We start from the raw sequence: 20,089 nt of genomic DNA on the forward strand, positions 1-20,089 counted from the left end.
AACAGAGGACTATTAGACATAGGAACAGAGGACTATTAGACATAGGAACAGAGGACTATTAGATATAGGAACAGAGGACTATTAGACATAGGAACAGAGGACTATTAGATATAGGAACAGAGGAGGACTATTAGATATAGGAACAGAGGACTATTAGACATAGGAACAGAGGAGGACTATTAGACATAGGAACAGAGGAGGACTATTAGACATAGGAACAGAGGACTATTAGACATAGGAACAGAGGAGGACTATTAGACATAGGAACAGAGGACTATTAGACATAGGAACAGAGGAGGACTATTAGACATAGGAACAGAGGACTATTAGACATAGGAACAGAGGACTATTAGACATAGGAACAGAGGACTATTAGACATAGGAACAGAGGACTATTAGACATAGGAACAGAGGACTATTAGATATAGGAACAGAGGACTATTAGACATAGGAACAGAGGACTATTAGACATAGGAACAGAGGAGGACTATTAGACATAGGGAACAGAGGAACAGAGGACTATTAGATATAGGAACAGAGGAGGACTATTAGACATAGGAACAGAGGACTATTAGACATAGGAACAGAGGACTATTAGACATAGGAACAGAGGACTATTAGACATAGGAACAGAGGACTATTAGATATAGGAACAGAGGACTATTAGATATAGGAACAGAGGACTATTAGACATAGGAACAGAGGACTATTAGATATAGGAACAGAGGACTATTAGATATAGGAACAGAGGACTATTAGACATACTATTAGATATAGGAACAGAGGACTATTAGATATAGGAACAGAGGAGGACTATTAGACATAGGAACAGAGGAGGACTATTAGATATAGGAACAGAGGAGGAACAGAGGATTAGATATAGGAACAGAGGACTATTAGATATAGGAACAGAGGAGGACTATTAGACATAGGGAACAGAGGAGGACTATTAGACATAGGAACAGAGGAGGACTATTAGACATAGGAACAGAGGACTATTAGATATAGGAACAGAGGACTATTAGACATAGGAACAGAGGACTATTAGACATAGGAACAGAGGACTATTAGATATAGGAACAGAGGACTATTAGACGTAGGAACAGAGGACTATTAGATATAGGAACAGAGGACTATTAGATATAGGAACAGAGGACTATTAGATATAGGAACAGAGGACTATTAGATATAGGAACAGAGGACTATTAGATATAGGAACAGAGGACTATTAGACATAGGAACAGAGGACTATTAGACATAGGAACAGAGGAGGACTATTAGACATAGGAACAGAGGAGGACTATTAGACATAGGAACAGAGGACTATTAGATATAGGAACAGAGGACTATTAGACATAGGAACAGAGGGAGGACTATTAGATATAGGAACAGAGGACTATTAGACATAGGAACAGAGGACTATTAGATATAGGAACAGAGGACTATTAGACATAGGAACAGAGGACTATTAGACATAGGAACAGAGGAGGAACAGAGGACTATTAGATATAGGAACAGAGGACTATTAGATATAGGAACAGAGGACTATTAGACATAGGAACAGAGGAGGACTATTTAGATAGATATAGGAACAGAGGAGGACTATTAGATATAGGAACAGAGGACTATTAGACATAGGAACAGAGGACTATTAGACATAGGAACAGAGGACTATTAGACATAGGAACAGAGGGAGGACTATTAGATATTAGGAACAGAGACTATTAGATATAGGAACAGAGGACTATTAGATATAGGAACAGAGGACTATTAGACATAGGAACAGAGGACTATTAGACATAGGAACAGAGGAGGACTATTAGATATAGGAACAGAGGAGGACTATTAGATATAGGAACAGAGGACTATTAGACATAGGAACAGAGGACTATTAGATATAGGAACAGAGGACTATTAGACATAGGAACAGAGGACTATTAGACATAGGAACAGAGGAGGACTATTAGATATAGGAACAGAGGACTATTAGACATAGGAACAGAGGACTATTAGACATAGGAACAGAGGACTATTAGACATAGGAACAGAGGAGGACTATTAGATATAGGAACAGAGGACTATTAGACATAGGAACAGAGGACTATTAGATATAGGAACAGAGGAGGACTATTAGATATAGGAACAGAGGAGGACTATTAGACATAGGAACAGAGGAGGACTATTAGACATAGGAACAGAGGAGGACTATTAGACATAGGAACAGAGGACTATTAGACATAGGAACAGAGGAGGACTATTAGACATAGGAACAGAGGACTATTAGACATAGGAACAGAGGAGGACTATTAGACATAGGAACAGAGGACTATTAGACATAGAACAGAACAGAGAACAGAGGACTATTAGACATAGGAACTATTAGACATAGGAAGAGGACTATTAGACATAGGAACAGAGGACTATTAGACATAGGAACAGAGGACTATTAGATATAGGAACAGAGGAGGACTATTAGACATAGGAACAGAGGAGGACTATTAGACATAGGAACAGAGGACTATTAGACATAGGAACAGAGGAGGACTATTAGATATAGGAACAGAGGACTATTAGACGTAGGAACAGAGGAGGACTATTAGACATAGGAACAGAGGAGGACTATTAGACATAGGAACAGAGGACTATTAGATATAGGAACAGAGGACTATTAGACATAGGAACAGAGGACTATTAGATATAGGAACAGAGGACTATTAGATATAGGAACAGAGGACTATTAGACATAGGAACAGAGGAGGACTATTAGATATAGGAACAGAGGACTATTAGACATAGGAACAGAGGACTATTAGACATAGGAACAGAGGACTATTAGACATAGGAACAGAGGACTATTAGATATAGGAACAGAGGACTATTAGACATAGGAACAGAGGACTATTAGATATAGGAACAGAGGAGGACTATTAGACATAGGAACAGAGGACTATTAGATATAGGAACAGAGGACTATTAGACATAGGAACAGAGGAGGACTATTAGACATAGGAACAGAGGACTATTAGATATAGGAACAGAGGACTATTAGACATAGGAACAGAGGACTATTAGACATAGGAACAGAGGAGGACTATTAGACATAGGAACAGAGGAGGACTATTAGACATAGGAACAGAGGACTATTAGATATAGGAACAGAGGACTATTAGACATAGGAACAGAGGAGGACTATTAGATATAGGAACAGAGGACTATTAGACATAGGAACAGAGGACTATTAGATATAGGAACAGAGGACTATTAGACATAGGAACAGAGGACTATTAGACATAGGAACAGAGGAGGACTATTAGATATAGGAACAGAGGAGGACTATTAGATATAGGAACAGAGGACTATTAGAGGAACAGAGGAGGACTATTAGACATAGGAACAGAGGACTATTAGACATAGGAACAGAGGGAGGACTATTAGATATAGGAACAGAGGACTATTAGACATAGGAACAGAGGACTATTAGATATAGGAACAGAGGACTATTAGACATAGGAACAGAGGACTATTAGACATAGGAACAGAGGAGGACTATTAGACATAGGAACAGAGGACTATTAGACATAGGAACAGAGGACTATTAGATATAGGAACAGAGGAGGACTATTAGACATAGGAACAGAGGACTATTAGACATAGGAACAGAGGACTATTAGATATAGGAACTATTAGATATAGGAACAGAGGACTATTAGATATAGGAACAGAGGACTATTAGATATAGGAACAGAGGACTATTAGATATAGGAACAGAGGACTATTAGATATAGGAACAGAGGACTATTAGATATAGGAACAGAGGACTATTAGATATAGGAACAGAGGACTATTAGACATAGGAACAGAGGACTATTAGATATAGGAACAGAGGACTATTAGACATAGGAACAGAGGATATAGGAACAGGACTATTAGATATAGGAACAGAGGACTATTAGATATAGGAACAGAGGACTATTAGATATAGGAACAGAGGACTATTAGATATAGGAACAGAGGACTATTAGATATAGGAACAGAGGACTATTAGACATAGGAACAGAGGACTATTAGATATAGGAACAGAGGACTATTAGATATAGGAACAGAGGACTATTAGATATAGGAACAGAGGACTATTAGATATAGGAACAGAGGACTATTAGATATAGGAACAGAGGACTATTAGACATAGGAACAGAGGACTATTAGACATAGGAACAGAGGACTATTAGATATAGGAACAGAGGAGGACTATTAGATATAGGAACAGAGGAGGACTATTAGACATAGGAACAGAGGACTATTAGACATAGGAACAGAGGACTATTAGATATAGGAACAGAGGACTATTAGACATAGGAACAGAGGACTATTAGACATAGGAACAGAGGAGGACTATTAGATATAGGAACAGAGGAGGACTATTAGATATAGGAACAGAGGACTATTAGACATAGGAACAGAGGAGGACTATTAGATATAGGAACAGAGGAGGACTATTAGATATAGGAACAGAGGACTATTAGATATAGGAACAGAGGACTATTAGACATAGGAACAGAGGAGGACTATTAGATATAGGAACAGAGGACTATTAGACATAGGAACAGAGGACTATTAGACATAGGAACAGAGGACTATTAGATATAGGAACAGAGGACTATTAGACATAGGAACAGAGGACTATTAGACATAGGAACAGAGGAGGACTATTAGATATAGGAACAGAGGACTATTAGACATAGGAACAGAGGACTATTAGACATAGGAACAGAGGACTATTAGACATAGGAACAGAGGACTATTAGATATAGGAACAGAGGACTATTAGACATAGGAACAGAGGACTATTAGATATAGGAACAGAGGAGGACTATTAGATATAGGAACAGAGGAGGACTATTAGACATAGGAACAGAGGACTATTAGACATAGGAACAGAGGAGAGGACTATTAGATATAGGAACAGAGGACTATTAGACATAGGAACAGAGGACTATTAGACATAGGAACAGAGGACTATTAGACATAGGAACAGAGGAGGACTATTAGACATAGGAACAGAGGACTATTAGACATAGGAACAGAGGAGGACTATTAGACATAGGAACAGAGGACTATTAGACATAGGAACAGAGGACTATTAGACATAGGAACAGAGGACTATTAGATATAGGAACAGAGGAGGACTATTAGACATAGGAACAGAGGAGGACTATTTAGACTATTAGATAGGAACAGATGAGGACTATTAGACATAGGAACAGAGGAGGACTATTAGATATAGGAACAGAGGACTATTAGATGTAGGAACAGAGGAGGACTATTAGACATAGGAACAGAGGAGGACTATTAGACATAGGAACAGAGGACTATTAGATATAGGAACAGAGGACTATTAGACATAGGAACAGAGGACTATTAGATATAGGAACAGAGGACTATTAGATATAGGAACAGAGGACTATTAGACATAGGAACAGAGGAGGACTATTAGATATAGGAACAGAGGACTATTAGACATAGGAACAGAGGACTATTAGGACGTAGGAACAGAGGACTATTAGATAGACATAGGAACAGAGGACTATTAGATATAGGAACAGAGGACTATTAGACATAGGAACAGAGGACTATTAGATATAGGAACAGAGGAGGACTATTAGACATAGGAACAGAGGACTATTAGATATAGGAACAGAGGACTATTAGACATAGGAACAGAGGAGGACTATTAGACATAGGAACAGAGGACTATTAGATATAGGAACAGAGGACTATTAGACATAGGAACAGAGGACTATTAGACATAGGAACAGAGGAGGACTATTAGACATAGGAACAGAGGAGGACTATTAGACATAGGAACAGAGGACTATTAGATATAGGAACAGAGGACTATTAGACATAGGAACAGAGGAGGACTATTAGATATAGGAACAGAGGACTATTAGACATAGGAACAGAGGACTATTAGATATAGGAACAGAGGACTATTAGACATAGGAACAGAGGACTATTAGATATAGGAACAGAGGACTATTAGACATAGGAACAGAGGACTATTAGACATAGGAACAGAGGAGGACTATTAGATATAGGAACAGAGGAGGACTATTAGATATAGGAACAGAGGACTATTAGATATAGGAACAGAGGAGGACTATTAGACATAGGAACAGAGGACTATTAGACATAGGAACAGAGGAGGACTATTAGATATAGGAACAGAGGACTATTAGACATAGGAACAGAGGACTATTAGATATAGGAACAGAGGACTATTAGACATAGGAACAGAGGACTATTAGACGTAGGAACAGAGGAGGACTATTAGACATAGGAACAGAGGACTATTAGACATAGGAACAGAGGAGGACTATTAGATATAGGAACAGAGGAGGACTATTAGACATAGGAACAGAGGACTATTAGACATAGGAACAGAGGACTATTAGATATAGGAACAGAGGAGGACTATTAGATATAGGAACAGAGGACTATTAGATATAGGAACAGAGGACTATTAGATATAGGAACAGAGGACTATTAGATATAGGAACAGAGGACTATTAGATATAGGAACAGAGGACTATTAGATATAGGAACAGAGGACTATTAGACATAGGAACAGAGGACTATTAGATATAGGAACAGAGGACTATTAGACATAGGAACAGAGGAGGACTATTAGATATAGGAACAGAGGACTATTAGATATAGGAACAGAGGACTATTAGATATAGGAACAGAGGACTATTAGATATAGGAACAGAGGTCTATTAGATATAGGAACAGAGGACTATTAGATATAGGAACAGAGGACTATTAGACATAGGAACAGAGGACTATTAGATATAGGAACAGAGGACTATTAGATATAGGAACAGAGGACTATTAGACATAGGAACAGAGGACTATTAGATATAGGAACAGAGGACTATTAGATATAGGAACATAGGACTATTAATATAGGAACAGAGGACTATTAGATATAGGAACAGAGGACTATTAGACATAGGAACAGAGGACTATTAGACATAGGAACAGAGGACTATTAGATATAGGAACAGAGGAGGACTATTAGATATAGGAACAGAGGAGGACTATTAGACATAGGAACAGAGGACTATTAGACATAGGAACAGAGGACTATTAGATATAGGAACAGAGGACTATTAGACATAGGAACAGAGGACTATTAGACATAGGAACAGAGGAGGACTACATAGGAACAGAGATTATAGGAACAGAGGAGGACTATTAGATATAGGAACAGAGGACTATTAGACATAGGAACAGAGGAGGACTATTAGATATAGGAACAGAGGAGGACTATTAGATATAGGAACAGAGGACTATTAGACATAGGAACAGAGGACTATTAGACATAGGAACAGAGGAGGACTATTAGATATAGGAACAGAGGAGGACTATTAGATATAGGAACAGAGGACTATTAGACATAGGAACAGAGGACTATTAGATATAGGAACAGAGGACTATTAGACATAGGAACAGAGGACTATTAGACATAGGAACAGAGGAGGACTATTAGATATAGGAACAGAGGACTATTAGACATAGGAACAGAGGACTATTAGACATAGGAACAGAGGACTATTAGACATAGGAACAGAGGAGGACTATTAGATATAGGAACAGAGGACTATTAGACATAGGAACAGAGGACTATTAGATATAGGAACAGAGGACTATTAGATATAGGAACAGAGGAGGACTATTAGACATAGGAACAGAGGAGGACTATTAGACATAGGAACAGAGGACTATTAGACATAGGAACAGAGGAGGACTATTAGACATAGGAACAGAGGACTATTAGACATAGGAACAGAGGAGGACTATTAGACATAGGAACAGAGGACTATTAGACATAGGAACAGAGGAGGACTATTAGACATAGGAACAGAGGACTATTAGACATAGGAACAGAGGACTATTAGACATAGGAACAGAGGACTATTAGACATAGGAACAGAGGAGGACTATTAGACATAGGAACAGAGGAGGACTATTAGATATAGGAACAGAGGACTATTAGATATAGGAACAGAGGACTATTAGACATAGGAACAGAGGACTATTAGACATAGGAACAGAGGAGGACTATTAGATATAGGAACAGAGGACTATTAGATATAGGAACAGAGGAGGACTATTAGATATAGGAACAGAGGACTATTAGATATAGGAACAGAGGACTATTAGACATAGGAACAGAGGACTATTAGATATAGGAACAGAGGAGGACTATTAGATATAGGAACAGAGGACTATTAGACATAGGAACAGAGGACTATTAGACATAGGAACAGAGGACTATTAGACATAGGAACAGAGGACTATTAGACATAGGAACAGAGGACTATTAGACATAGGAACAGAGGACTATTAGACATAGGAACAGAGGACTATTAGATATAGGAACAGAGGAGGACTATTAGATATAGGAACAGAGGACTATTAGATATAGGAACAGAGGACTATTAGATATAGGAACAGAGGAGGACTATTAGATATAGGAACAGAGGACTATTAGACATAGGAACAGAGGACTATTAGATATAGGAACAGAGGACTATTAGATATAGGAACAGAGGAGGACTATTAGATATAGGAACAGAGGACTATTAGACATAGGAACAGAGGACTATTAGATATAGGAACAGAGGACTATTAGATATAGGAACAGAGGAGGACTATTAGATATAGGAACAGAGGACTATTAGACATAGGAACAGAGGACTATTAGACTATTAGATAGGAACAGAGGACTATTAGATATAGGAACAGAGGAGGACTATTAGATATAGGAACAGAGGACTATTAGACATAGGAACAGAGGACTATTAGACATAGGAACAGAGGACTATTAGACATAGGAACAGAGGACTATTAGACATAGGAACAGAGGACTATTAGATATAGAACAGAACAGAGGAGGACTATTAGATATAGGAACAGAGGACTATTAGACATAGGAACAGAGGACTATTAGACATAGGAACAGAGGACTATTAGACATAGGAACAGAGGACTATTAGATATAGGAACAGAGGACTATTAGACATAGGAACAGAGGACTATTAGACATAGGAACAGAGGACTATTAGATATAGGAACAGAGGAGGACTATTAGATATAGGAACAGAGGACTATTAGACATAGGAACAGAGGACTATTAGACATAGGAACAGAGGACTATTAGACATAGGAACAGAGGACTATTAGATATAGGAACAGAGGACTATTAGACATAGGAACAGAGGACTATTAGACATAGGAACAGAGGACTATTAGATATAGGAACAGAGGACTATTAGACATAGGAACAGAGGACTATTAGACATAGGAACAGAGGACTATTAGATATAGGAACAGAGGAGGACTATTAGATATAGGAACAGAGGAGGACTATTAGATATAGGAACAGAGGACTATTAGATATAGGAACAGAGGAGGACTATTAGACATAGGAACAGAGGACTATTAGATATAGGAACAGAGGAGGACTATTAGACATAGGAACAGAGGACTATTAGATATAGGAACAGAGGAGGACTATTAGACATAGGAACAGAGGACTATTAGATATAGGAACAGAGGACTATTAGACATAGGAACAGAGGAGGACTATTAGACGTAGGAACAGAGGACTATTAGATATAGGAACAGAGGACTATTAGACGTAGGCAGCTGAAGGATGGTTCTGCCATTCGACCAGTTCAGGACCAAACAACAATTATTTGCAGCCTATAATCTAACAGACCTAAGACTGTGATACAGATATTTTGTAGACTAGAGCCTATATGTATACACTAATACATATGCTCTAACTTAACCATGGCCCTGTTTGTGAGGAGAGCTTTATTGTGAGAAGGTATTTCATTGCATTGTATAGTTTACACATAAATACACTTTTGAGTAGATTAGCTTCAACACATGGTTACAATATACCCCATTACAGAATAAAAGAAAACAGAGGTGAACTATTCATCGAATTCATATAATTTATTTGCATAGATTAAAACTATGCTATCAAATCACTTGATCAAGTAGTAAAACATAAATCATGACAACATAAAATTACAGGTAATTTATTTTTATTTTTTAAAACAGCCATAAAAATCAAGCTTTTGTTGATGTATATTAATGCATGTGAATATTAACTATAACTTACATTAATACCTCCCAACTTGGCCCAATTCACATTTCCAATTTCCCATCCTGACATACCGATTTAGAATGTCTCAACCAATAGCCAATACTGGCTAAATATCCCACGCAGGGCTACAGCAACTTCCAGAGAGTGTCAGGCCCCCTGGGCTTTGGTGGTGGCCACTCTGATTTGGGTGTCCTCGGTACCAAGTGGTCACATGTGGTTCTGGGTTCCACTGTGGAGTGTTATGAACATCAAGGCAGACACAGGGTGAATTTTACTTCACGTAACCATGAAGTTGTTTCTCATTCTGTTCCCCACCAGAGAGAAGACAGGGAAGAAACCACCATTTATCTATTGGCTGCTGCTATACATGTTGATTTGGTTTGTCATTCTATCATTTTGTCCCATGGAATTTTAGTAGTATTTAAATATAATTTACTTAGAAGTTAAAAGTTTTTTGTTTGTTATTAGCTGTATTCTCAAATTGAAAAAAAAGTGAGGGAGCTTCGCTCCTCTGCGCTCCGGCAGAACTACGCCCCTAATTATAGGTGTCGTGTCATTTAGTGAGAAGTAGAAGTGACACTTAAAATGTGGACTGTGTACAAAGCGTTGTTCTGACAATTCCAAACAACTCCATTTTGGTTACTGCTGTATTATAAAATGTTCCATATAGTCAGAATAGAAAGGGTTCACATAAACCACGAGACAAAAAATATGATTTAATTATTGTAAAATAAATACATTATCAATATAAAGTACATATGTAAATATGAAACATACAGTTGCAACACAATATAATAATAATACTAATAATAATACAAAATAATCAGTGGGAAGAAAATATTTTACATTTCAGAGACACTTGAAAGAGACCCAGTGATAGTCAGATAGCTGACTGAGAGGAATCCAGCCACAATCATTAACATATTGGACCAACTAGTCAGTCAGGTTTGGTCAGTGATGACACCAGAAACTTACACTGAGGTGGCTAAGGGGTAGGTTGTTGTGTAGCGGTGCTTGTAATATACAGAGCATTCAGAAAGTATTCAGACCCCTTGACATTTTCTACATTTTGTTACGTTACCCCAAAATGACATCACAATACCCCATAATAACGTCACACTACCCCATACTGACATCACCATACCCCATAATGACATCACAATACCCCATACTGACATCACCATACCCCATAATGACGTAACAATACCCCATACTGACATCACCATACCCCATAATGACCTCACCATACCCCATACTGACAGGTTGTTAGACATTTTTGCAAACTTCAATATCACAGTTACTAGTATTCAGACATTTACTCAGTACTTTGTTGAAGCACCTTTGGCAGCGATTACAGCCTCCAGTCTTCTTGGGTCTGACGCTACAAGCTTGGCACACCTGTATTTGGGGAGTTTCTCCCATTCTTCTCTGCAGATCCTCTCAAGCTCTGTCAGGTTGGATGGGGAGCGTTGCTGCACAGATATTTTGAGGTTTCTCCAGAGATATTCGATCAGGTTCAAGTCCGGGCTCTGGCTAGGCCACTCAAAGCCACTCCTGCGTTGTCTTGGCTGTGTTCTTAGGGTCGTTGTCCTGTTGGAAGTTAAACCTTCACCCCTGTCTGAGGTCCTGAGCGCTTTGGAGCAGGTTTTCATCAAGGATCTCTCTGTACTTTGCTCTGTTCATCTTTCCCTCGATCCTGACTAGTCTCCCAATCCCTGCCGCTGAAAAAAATACCAACAGCATGATGCTGCCACCACCATGCTTCACCGTAGGGACGGTACCCGGTTTCCCCCAGATGAGTTCCATCTCGGTTTCATCAGACCAGAGAATCTTGTTTCTCCTGGTCTGAGTCCTTTAGGTACCTTTTGGTAAACTCCAAGCAGGCTGCCATGTGCTTTTTACTGAGGAGTGGCTTCCGTCTGGCCTCTCTACCATAAAGGCCTGATTGGTGGAGTGCTGCAGAGATGGTTGTCCTTCTGGAAGGTTCTCCCTTCTCCGCAGAGGAACTCTGGAGCTCTGTCAGAGTGACAATCAGGTTCCTGGTCACCTCCCTGACCAAGGCCCTTATTTCCCCCGATTGTTCAGTTTGTCCGGACGTCCAGCTCTAGGAAGAGTCTTGTTCCAAACTTCTTCCATTTAAGAATGATGGAGGCCGGTTCTCCCAGGTGGCTCAGTGTTCTAAGGCTAGCCACCAGAGATTCTGGGTTCGTGCCCAGGCTCTGTCACAGCCAGATGCAACCGGGAGGTCCATGGGGCGACGCACGATTGGCCTAGCATCGTCTGGGTTAGGGAGGGTTTGGCCGGCAGGGATGTCCTTGTCTCACCGCGCACTAGCGACTCCTGTGTTGGGCGGGGCGCAGTGCACGATGACCAGGTCGCCAGGTGTACGGTGTTTCCTCCGACACATTGGTGCAGTTGGCTTCCGGGTTGGATGGGCATTGTGTCAAGAAGCAGTGCGGCTTGGTTGGGTTGTGTTTCGGAAGACGCACTCAACCTCTCAACCTTCGCTTCTCCCGAGTCCGTACGGGAGTTGTAGCGATGAGACAAGACTGTAACCAATTGGAAACCAGGAAATTGGGGAGAAAAAGGGGGTAAAAAAAGGAAAAGAATGATGGTGATTTTGGGGAGCTTCAATGGTGCAGAAATGTTTTAGTATCCTTCTCCAGATCTGTGCCTCGACACAATCCTGTCTCTTGAGCTCTACGGACAATTCCTTCCACCTCATGGCTTTGCTCTGACATACACTGTCAACTGTGGGACCTTATATAGACAGGTGTGTGCCTTTCCAAATCATGTCCAATCAATTGAATTTACCACCAGGTTGACTCCAATCAAGTTGTAGAAACATTTCAAGGATGATCAATGGAAACAGGATGCACCTGAACTCAATTTTAAGTCTCACAGTAAAGGGTCTGAATACTTATGTAAATTAGGTATTTCTGTTTAGTTTTTTATTTGTCATACATATTTTATGTTTTTGCAAAAATGTATAGAAACCTGTTTTCGCTTTGTCATTATGGGCTTTGTGATGTCATTATGGGGTATTGTGATGTCATTATGGGGTATTGTGATGTCATTATGGGGTATTGTGATGTCATTATGGGGTATTGTGATGACATTATGGGGTATTGTGATGACATTATGGGGTATTGTGATGACATTATGGGGTATTGTGATGTCATTATGGGGTATTGTGATGCCATTATGGGGTATTGTGTGTAGATGATGAGGGGAAAAAATGATTTAATCCATTTTAGAATAAGGCTGTAACGTAACAACATGTGGAAAAAGTCAAGGGGTCTGAATACTTTCCGAAGGCTCTGTATGGTGTAAATGCATTCATATATTAATTTTTTTTTTAAATTGGGGGGGGTCCTAATGGGGTGTTGAGGAGGCTTCCACATCATCTTGCCCCTCCCTCGAACCGCCCATGGGTTTGGTCCATATATATGGTGTCAGTCTCCAGAACAGACAGTTCATAGATCCATCCACCGCCTGTCTTCAGAACAGACAGTTCATAGATCCATCCACCGCCTGTCTTCAGAACAGACAGTTCATAGATCCATCCACCGCCTGTCTTCAGAACAGACAGTTCATAGATCCATCCACCGCCTGTTTTCAGAACAGACAGTTCATAGATCCATCCACCGCCTGTTTTCAGAACAGACAGTTCATAGATCCATCCACCGCCTGTCTTCAGAACAGACAGTTCATAGATCCATCCACCGCCTGTCTTCAGAACAGACAGTTCATGCACTTCACAGCCTTGCTGCCGTAGTCCAGACACTCCGGGCCGATGCACTGACAGCAGGCGTTGTGAAACCAGCGGTACTTCGACCCTCCCATCGACTCACAGTATAGTTTACACTGGCGGATGGATACGCAGTCGTCAAAGTAGACCACCGTACACATGTTATCTGGGGGACAAGGGAGGAGGGATACAGAGAGAAAATAGGGCACAGGTCAGTTATCTTAGTAACAGCATGTATAACACAGAACTAGTATTCCAGTAATCCCATATAGACATATTTAAAGCCGTTCCAGTAATCCCATGTAGACATATTTAAAGCCGTTCCAGTAATCCCATATAGACATATTTAAAACCGTTCCAGTAATCCCATATAGACATATTTAAAGCCGTTCCAGTAATCCCATATAGACATATTTAAAGCCGTTCCAGTAATCCCATGTAGACATATTTAAAGCCGTTCCAGTAATCCCATATAGACATATTTAAAACTGTTCCAGTAATCCCATATAGACATATTTAAAGCCGTTCCAGTAATCCCATGTAGACATATTTAAAGCCGTTCCAGTAATCCCATATAGACATATTTAAAGCCGTTCCAGTAATCCCATATAGACATATTTAAAGCCGTTCCAGTAATCCCATGTAGACATATTTAAAGCCGTTCCAGTAATCCCATGTAGACATATTGAAAGCCGTTCCAGTAATCCCATGTAGACATATTTAAAGCCGTTCCAGTAATCCCATGTAGACATATTTAAAGCCGTTCCAGTAATCCCATATAGACATATTTAAAACCGTTCCAGTAATCCCATATAGACATATTTAAAGCCGTTCCAGTAATCCCATGTAGACATATTTAAAGCCGTTCCAGTAATCCCATATAGACATATTTAAAGCCGTTCCAGTAATCCCATATAGACATATTTAAAGCCGTTCCAGTAATCCCATGTAGACATATTTAAAGCCATTCCAGTAATCCCATGTAGACATATTTAAAGCCGTTCCAGTAATCCCATATAGACATATTTAAAGCCGTTCCAGTAATCCCATATAGACATATTTAAAGCGGTTCCAGTAATCCCATATAGACGTATTTAAAGCCGTAGTTAGTAACTACCTGCAAAAAGCAGTCATATTTAACCCTCATTACTGAGGACAATGCCACCCACTCTGGTGTGTGTGTGTGTGTGTGTGTGTGTGTGTGTGTGTGTGTGTGTGTGTGTGTGTGTATATATATATCTCAGTTGCTAGAGAGAGAGAGAAAATATACACTTTCAATTAACCCAAAGCAGTCAGAAAAGGAGGAGAGAGAGAAGGTTACCACCATCACCACAGACTGAACACACCAGCCGCTGTATCAGACATGGTGTTGGTTCTATAGTATAGAAAAAAGCAGTTCTATAGTATAGAAGTAACAGCTCTTCTATTTAACCTGTGTTTTACTAGCACAGGTACAACTGGGTCTAAACAGATAGTTGTACTTTGACATACGTACGTCTCTCCTTGAATCTCCCACTGAAAGGAATACCAGCTGCCTCTGTTATGTCGTACTATTCTAGTCATGTGGTTCTACAGTCGTAGTAATATATTTCTGTGGTTCCACAGTCTAATCAATCTATTTCTATGGTTCCACAGTCTAATCAATCTATTTCTATGGTTCCACAGTGTAATCAATCTATTTCTATGGTTCCACAGTCTAATCAATCTATTTCTATGGTTCCACAGTCTAATCAATCTATTTCTATGGTTCCACAGTCTAATCAATCTATTTATATGGTTTCACAGTAATCAATCTATTTCTATGGTTCCACAGTCTAATCAATCTATTTCTATGGTACCACAGTCTAATCAATCTATTTATATGGTTCCACAGTCTAATCAATCTATTTCTATGGTACCACAGTCTAATCAATCTATTTATATGGTTTCACAGTCTAATCCTAGTGGACTATATTAGACTATATTTGGGGCGGCAAGGTAGCCTAGTGGTTAGAGTGTAGAGGTGGCAGGGTAGCCTAGTGGTTAGAGTGTAGAGGTGGCAGGGTAGCCTAGTGGTTAGAGCGTAGAGGCGGCAGGGTAGCCTAGTGGTTAGAGCGTTGGACTAGAAGGTTGCAAGTTCAAACCCCTGAGCTGACAAGGTCGTTCTGCCCCTGAACAGGCAGTTAACCCCACTGTTCCTAGGCCGTCATTGAAAATAAGAATTTGTTCTTAACTGACTTGATTTAAATAAAAAATAAAATAAAATCAATCTATTTCTATGGTTCCACAGTCTAATCAATCTATTTCTACGGATCCTCTACCTTGAGTGTCGTATCTTGCGTGAATGCTGTTGCCGGGGATTGACATGTTCTGATGCTGGTCGTCAAGCGTCTCCAAGAAGGAGACCAGGTTCTCGTGGTGAGATAGTTCCTCGGCAACGGGGAAGGACACCACCATCATGTTGATAGGGGCGTCGCCCTCCGTGAGGGCTCGGAACAACGAGGGGATTGGTCGATGGAGTTCCTCCACTGTGCTCTTAGAGGTGGCTGGAGTATCGCTGTAGTTCTTAGGGTTACACATCCCTGAGAGAGGGACAGGAGAGGAGAGGAGAGTGGAGGGAGGGAGGGGGATAGAGAGAGAGACAGGGAGGGAGGGGGAGAGAGAGAGACAGAGAGAGAAAGGGATGGAGTGAGGGGAGAGAGAGAGAGATAGGGAGGGAGGAGAGAGAAAGAGAGACAGAGAAAGAGGGAGGAGAGAGAAAGGGAGGGAGGGGAGAGAGAGACAGAGGGAGAGAGAGAGGGGGGTAGAGGGAGGTTGGGAGGGAGGAAGGGGGAGAGAGACGGAGAGAGAAAGGGAGGAGGGGAGAGAGAGACAGGGAGGGAGGGGGAGAGAGACAGGAGAGACAGGGAGGGAGGGGAGAGAGACAGGAGAGAAAGGGAGGGAGGGGGAGAGAGAGACAGAGAGAGAGAAAGGGATGGATGGGGAGAGAAAGAGGGAGGGAGAAGAGAGAAAGGGAGGGAGGGGAGAGAGAGAGAGAGAGAAAGGGAGGAGAGAGAGAGAGAGAAAGGGAGGGAGGGGGAGAGAGAGAGACAGAGAGGGAGGGGAGAGAGAGAGACAGAGAGGAGGGGGAGATAGAGAGACACAGAGAGGAGGAGAGAGAGAGACACAGAGAGAGAGGGAGGGAGGAGAGAGAGGGAGGAGAGAGAGAGACAGAGAGAGAAAGGGAGGGGAGAGAGAGAGAGAGAGAGAGAGACAGAGAGAAAGGGAGGGATGGATGGAGGGGAGAGGGAGACAGAGAAGAGGGAGAGAGAAAGGGAGGGAGGGGGAGAGAGACAGAGAGAGAGAGAGAGAGGGAGGGAGGGGGAGAGAGAGACAGAGAGAGAGAGAGAGGGAGGGAGGGGAGAGAGAGACAGAGAGAGAAAGGGAGGGAGAGAGAGAGAGACAGAGAGAGAAAGGAGAGAGAGGGAGAGAGAGAGAGAGGGGGAGAGACAGAGAGAGAAAGGGAGGGGAGAGAGAGAGAGGGGGAGAGACAGAGAGAGAAAGGGAGAGAGAGAGAGAGAGAGAGAGAGAGAGAGAGAGGAGAGAGTAAGAGAGACAGAGAAAGAGAGAGAGAGAGGGAGGGGGAGAGAGAGAGACAGAGGAAGAGGGAGGGAGGAGAGAGAAAGGGGGAGGGAGGGAGAGAGAGAAAGGGGGGAGAGGTAGAGAGAGAAAGACAGACAGAGCGAGAGAGAATGATAATATATTTTAAAGGTTTAGTGGTTTCTATACAAGTAGTTCTGACCAAAATGATTTGATTAAAATTACAATTGTTTATTCTTTATGATATAGAGTAGCTGTTACTTCAGAGAAACATCAGATTAGCCTAACATTGTAATGAGTCTAAGTGAATTAGATAAATCATTCAATGAGCAGCAGAGTTTGACGGAGGAATATTGGATTACAAACCAACCAATGCTAAAAACAGAGCCAAGACAGCTGTTTCAGATAAACCACCATACACATTGGTCCCTCCACCCCTCCCTCCACTCCTCCCTCCATCCCTCCACCCTCCCTACACTCCTCCCTCCCTACTTCCACTCTCCCTCCCTCCACCCTCCCTCCACTCCTCCCTCCCTCCCTCTACTCTCCCTCCATCCACCCCTCCCTCCACTCCTCCCTCCCTACCTCCACTCTCCCTCCATCCACCCTCCCTCCACTCCTCCCTCCCTACCTCCCTCTCCTCTCCCCTCCCTCCATCCACCCTCCCTCCCTCCACACCTCCACTCTCCTCTCCCTCCTCTCTCCTCCCTCCCTACCTCCATCCACCCTACCTCCACTCCTCCCTCCCTACCTCCCTCTCCCTCCCTCCCTCCTCCACTCTCCCTCCCTCCCTCCTCCCTCCCTCCACACCTCCACTCTCCTCTCCTCCCTCCATCCACCCTCCTCCACACCTCCACTCTCCTCTCCCTCCCTCCACTCCTCCCTCCCTCCATCCACCCTGCCTCCACTCCTCCCTCCCTACCTCCACTCTCCCTCCCTCCACTCCTCCACTCTCCCTCCATCCACTCCTCCACTCTCCCTCCATCCACCCTCCCTCCACTCCCTCCCTCCCTCCCTCCCTCCCTCCCTCCTCCTCCTCCCTCCACTCCTCCATCCACCCTCCCTCCTCCACTCCTCCCTCCCTCCCTCCCTCCCTCCACTCCTCCACTCTCCCTCCATCCACCCTCCCTCCCTCCCTCCATCCACCCTCCCTCCACTCCTCCCTCCCTCCCTCCCTCCACTCCTCCCTCCCTCCACTCCTCCACTCTCCCTCCCTCCCTCCACTCCCTCCCTCCCTCCACTCCTCCACTCTCCCTCCATCCACCCTCCCTCCCTCCCCTCCCTCCTCCCTCCCTCCCTCCACTCCTCCCTCCCTCCACTCCTCCCTCCATCCCAAATACAAACTTTGCTTCCCCTCTACCTCCCCCTCGTCAGTCAACCCAAACCACTCACAGACACTGTCACACGCATACAGAATTACACGCACACATCAAAAACAGGTGCTGTTTCGCACTCGACTGGAAACATATTGGGAATGACTCTCTCCCTCCCCCTCTCTAGATCCCTCCCTCCCCCTCCCTCTCTCTCCCCTCCACTCTCTAGATCCCTCCCTCCCTCTCTCTCTCCCTTCCCCCTCTCTAGATCCCTCCCCCCCCCCTCCCCTCCCTCCCCCTCCCCCTCTCTCCTCCCTCTCTAGATCCCTCCCTCCCCTCCCTCTCTCTCCCCTCCCCTCTCTAGATCCCTCCCTCCCCCTCCCTCTCTCTCCCCTCTCTAGATCCCTCCCTCCCCCTCCCTCTCTCTCCCCTCCCCTCTCTAGATCCCTCACTCTCTCTCTCCCCTCCCCTCTCTAGATCCCTCCCTCCCTCTCTCTCTCCCTTCCCCCTCTCTAGATCCCTCCCTCCCTCTCCCCTCCCCCTCTCTAGATCCCTCATTCCTTCCCTCTCTCTCCCCTCCCCTCTCTAGATCCCTCCCTCCCCTCTAGATCCCTCCCTCTCTCCCCTCCCCCCTCTCTAGATCCCTCCCTCCCCCTCTCTCCCCTCCCCCTCTCTAGATCCCTCCCTCCCCTCTCTCTCTCTCCCCTCCCCGTCTCTAGATCCCTCCCTCCCCTCCCTCTCTCTCCCTCCCCCTCTCTAGATCCCTCCCTCCCTCACTCTCTCCCCTCCCCTCTCTAGATCCCTCCCTCCCTCTCTCTCTCTCCTCCCCTCTCTAGATCCCTCCCTCTCTCTCTCCTCCCCTCTCTAGATCCCTCCCTCTCTTTCTCCTCCCCCTCTCTAGAGCCCTCCCTCTCTCTCTCCTCCCCCTCTCTAGATCCCTCCCTCCCTCTCTCCCCTCCCCCTCTCTAGATCCCTCCCTCCCTCCAAGGGGGTTTATCTATTAGCATGGGAAACATATGTAAAGCAAGTGAAACCATCATAATCTCTCTCTCTCTCACACAGAAATTCTCTCACAGGACTAAGATCAAATCATATTACCCCGGCTCTGACGCTCGTCGGATGTGGCAGGGCTTGCAAACCATTACAGACTACAAAGGGCAGCACAGCCGAGAGCTGCCCAGTGACACGAGCCTACCAGATGAGCTAAACTACTTCTATGCTCGCTTCGAGGGAAATAACACTGAAACATGCATGAGAACACCAGCTGTTCCGGAAGACTGT

General features: G+C 43.1%; 2 protein-coding genes across 2 annotated transcripts in view; both read right to left on the minus strand.

The window, feature by feature from the left end:
- Positions 1-10,881: 10,881 nt before the first annotated feature.
- LOC135565757 (twisted gastrulation protein homolog 1-A-like) lies at positions 10,882-16,496 on the minus strand. Its single transcript, XM_065013808.1, has 2 exons — positions 16,238-16,496; positions 10,882-14,103 (listed from the first exon to the last, which is right to left on the minus strand). Exons 1-2 carry the CDS (start codon positions 16,494-16,496, stop codon positions 13,922-13,924), a joined length of 441 nt encoding a protein of 146 aa, XP_064869880.1. The 3' UTR covers positions 10,882-13,921.
- Positions 16,497-18,883: 2,387 nt separating this feature from the next.
- The window catches only part of LOC115115007 (microtubule cross-linking factor 1-like), a 133,332-nt gene continuing 132,126 nt past the window's right edge, over positions 18,884-20,089 (minus strand). Inside the window, exon 4 of the mRNA XM_065013645.1 lies at positions 18,884-18,892. Within this exon, the coding sequence (XP_064869717.1) occupies positions 18,884-18,892 (9 nt within the window). The remainder of the gene's footprint in view (positions 18,893-20,089) is intronic.

Source organism: Oncorhynchus nerka, linkage group LG9b, assembly GCF_034236695.1.
Source record: "Oncorhynchus nerka isolate Pitt River linkage group LG9b, Oner_Uvic_2.0, whole genome shotgun sequence".
Lineage (NCBI taxonomy): Eukaryota > Metazoa > Chordata > Actinopteri > Salmoniformes > Salmonidae > Oncorhynchus > Oncorhynchus nerka.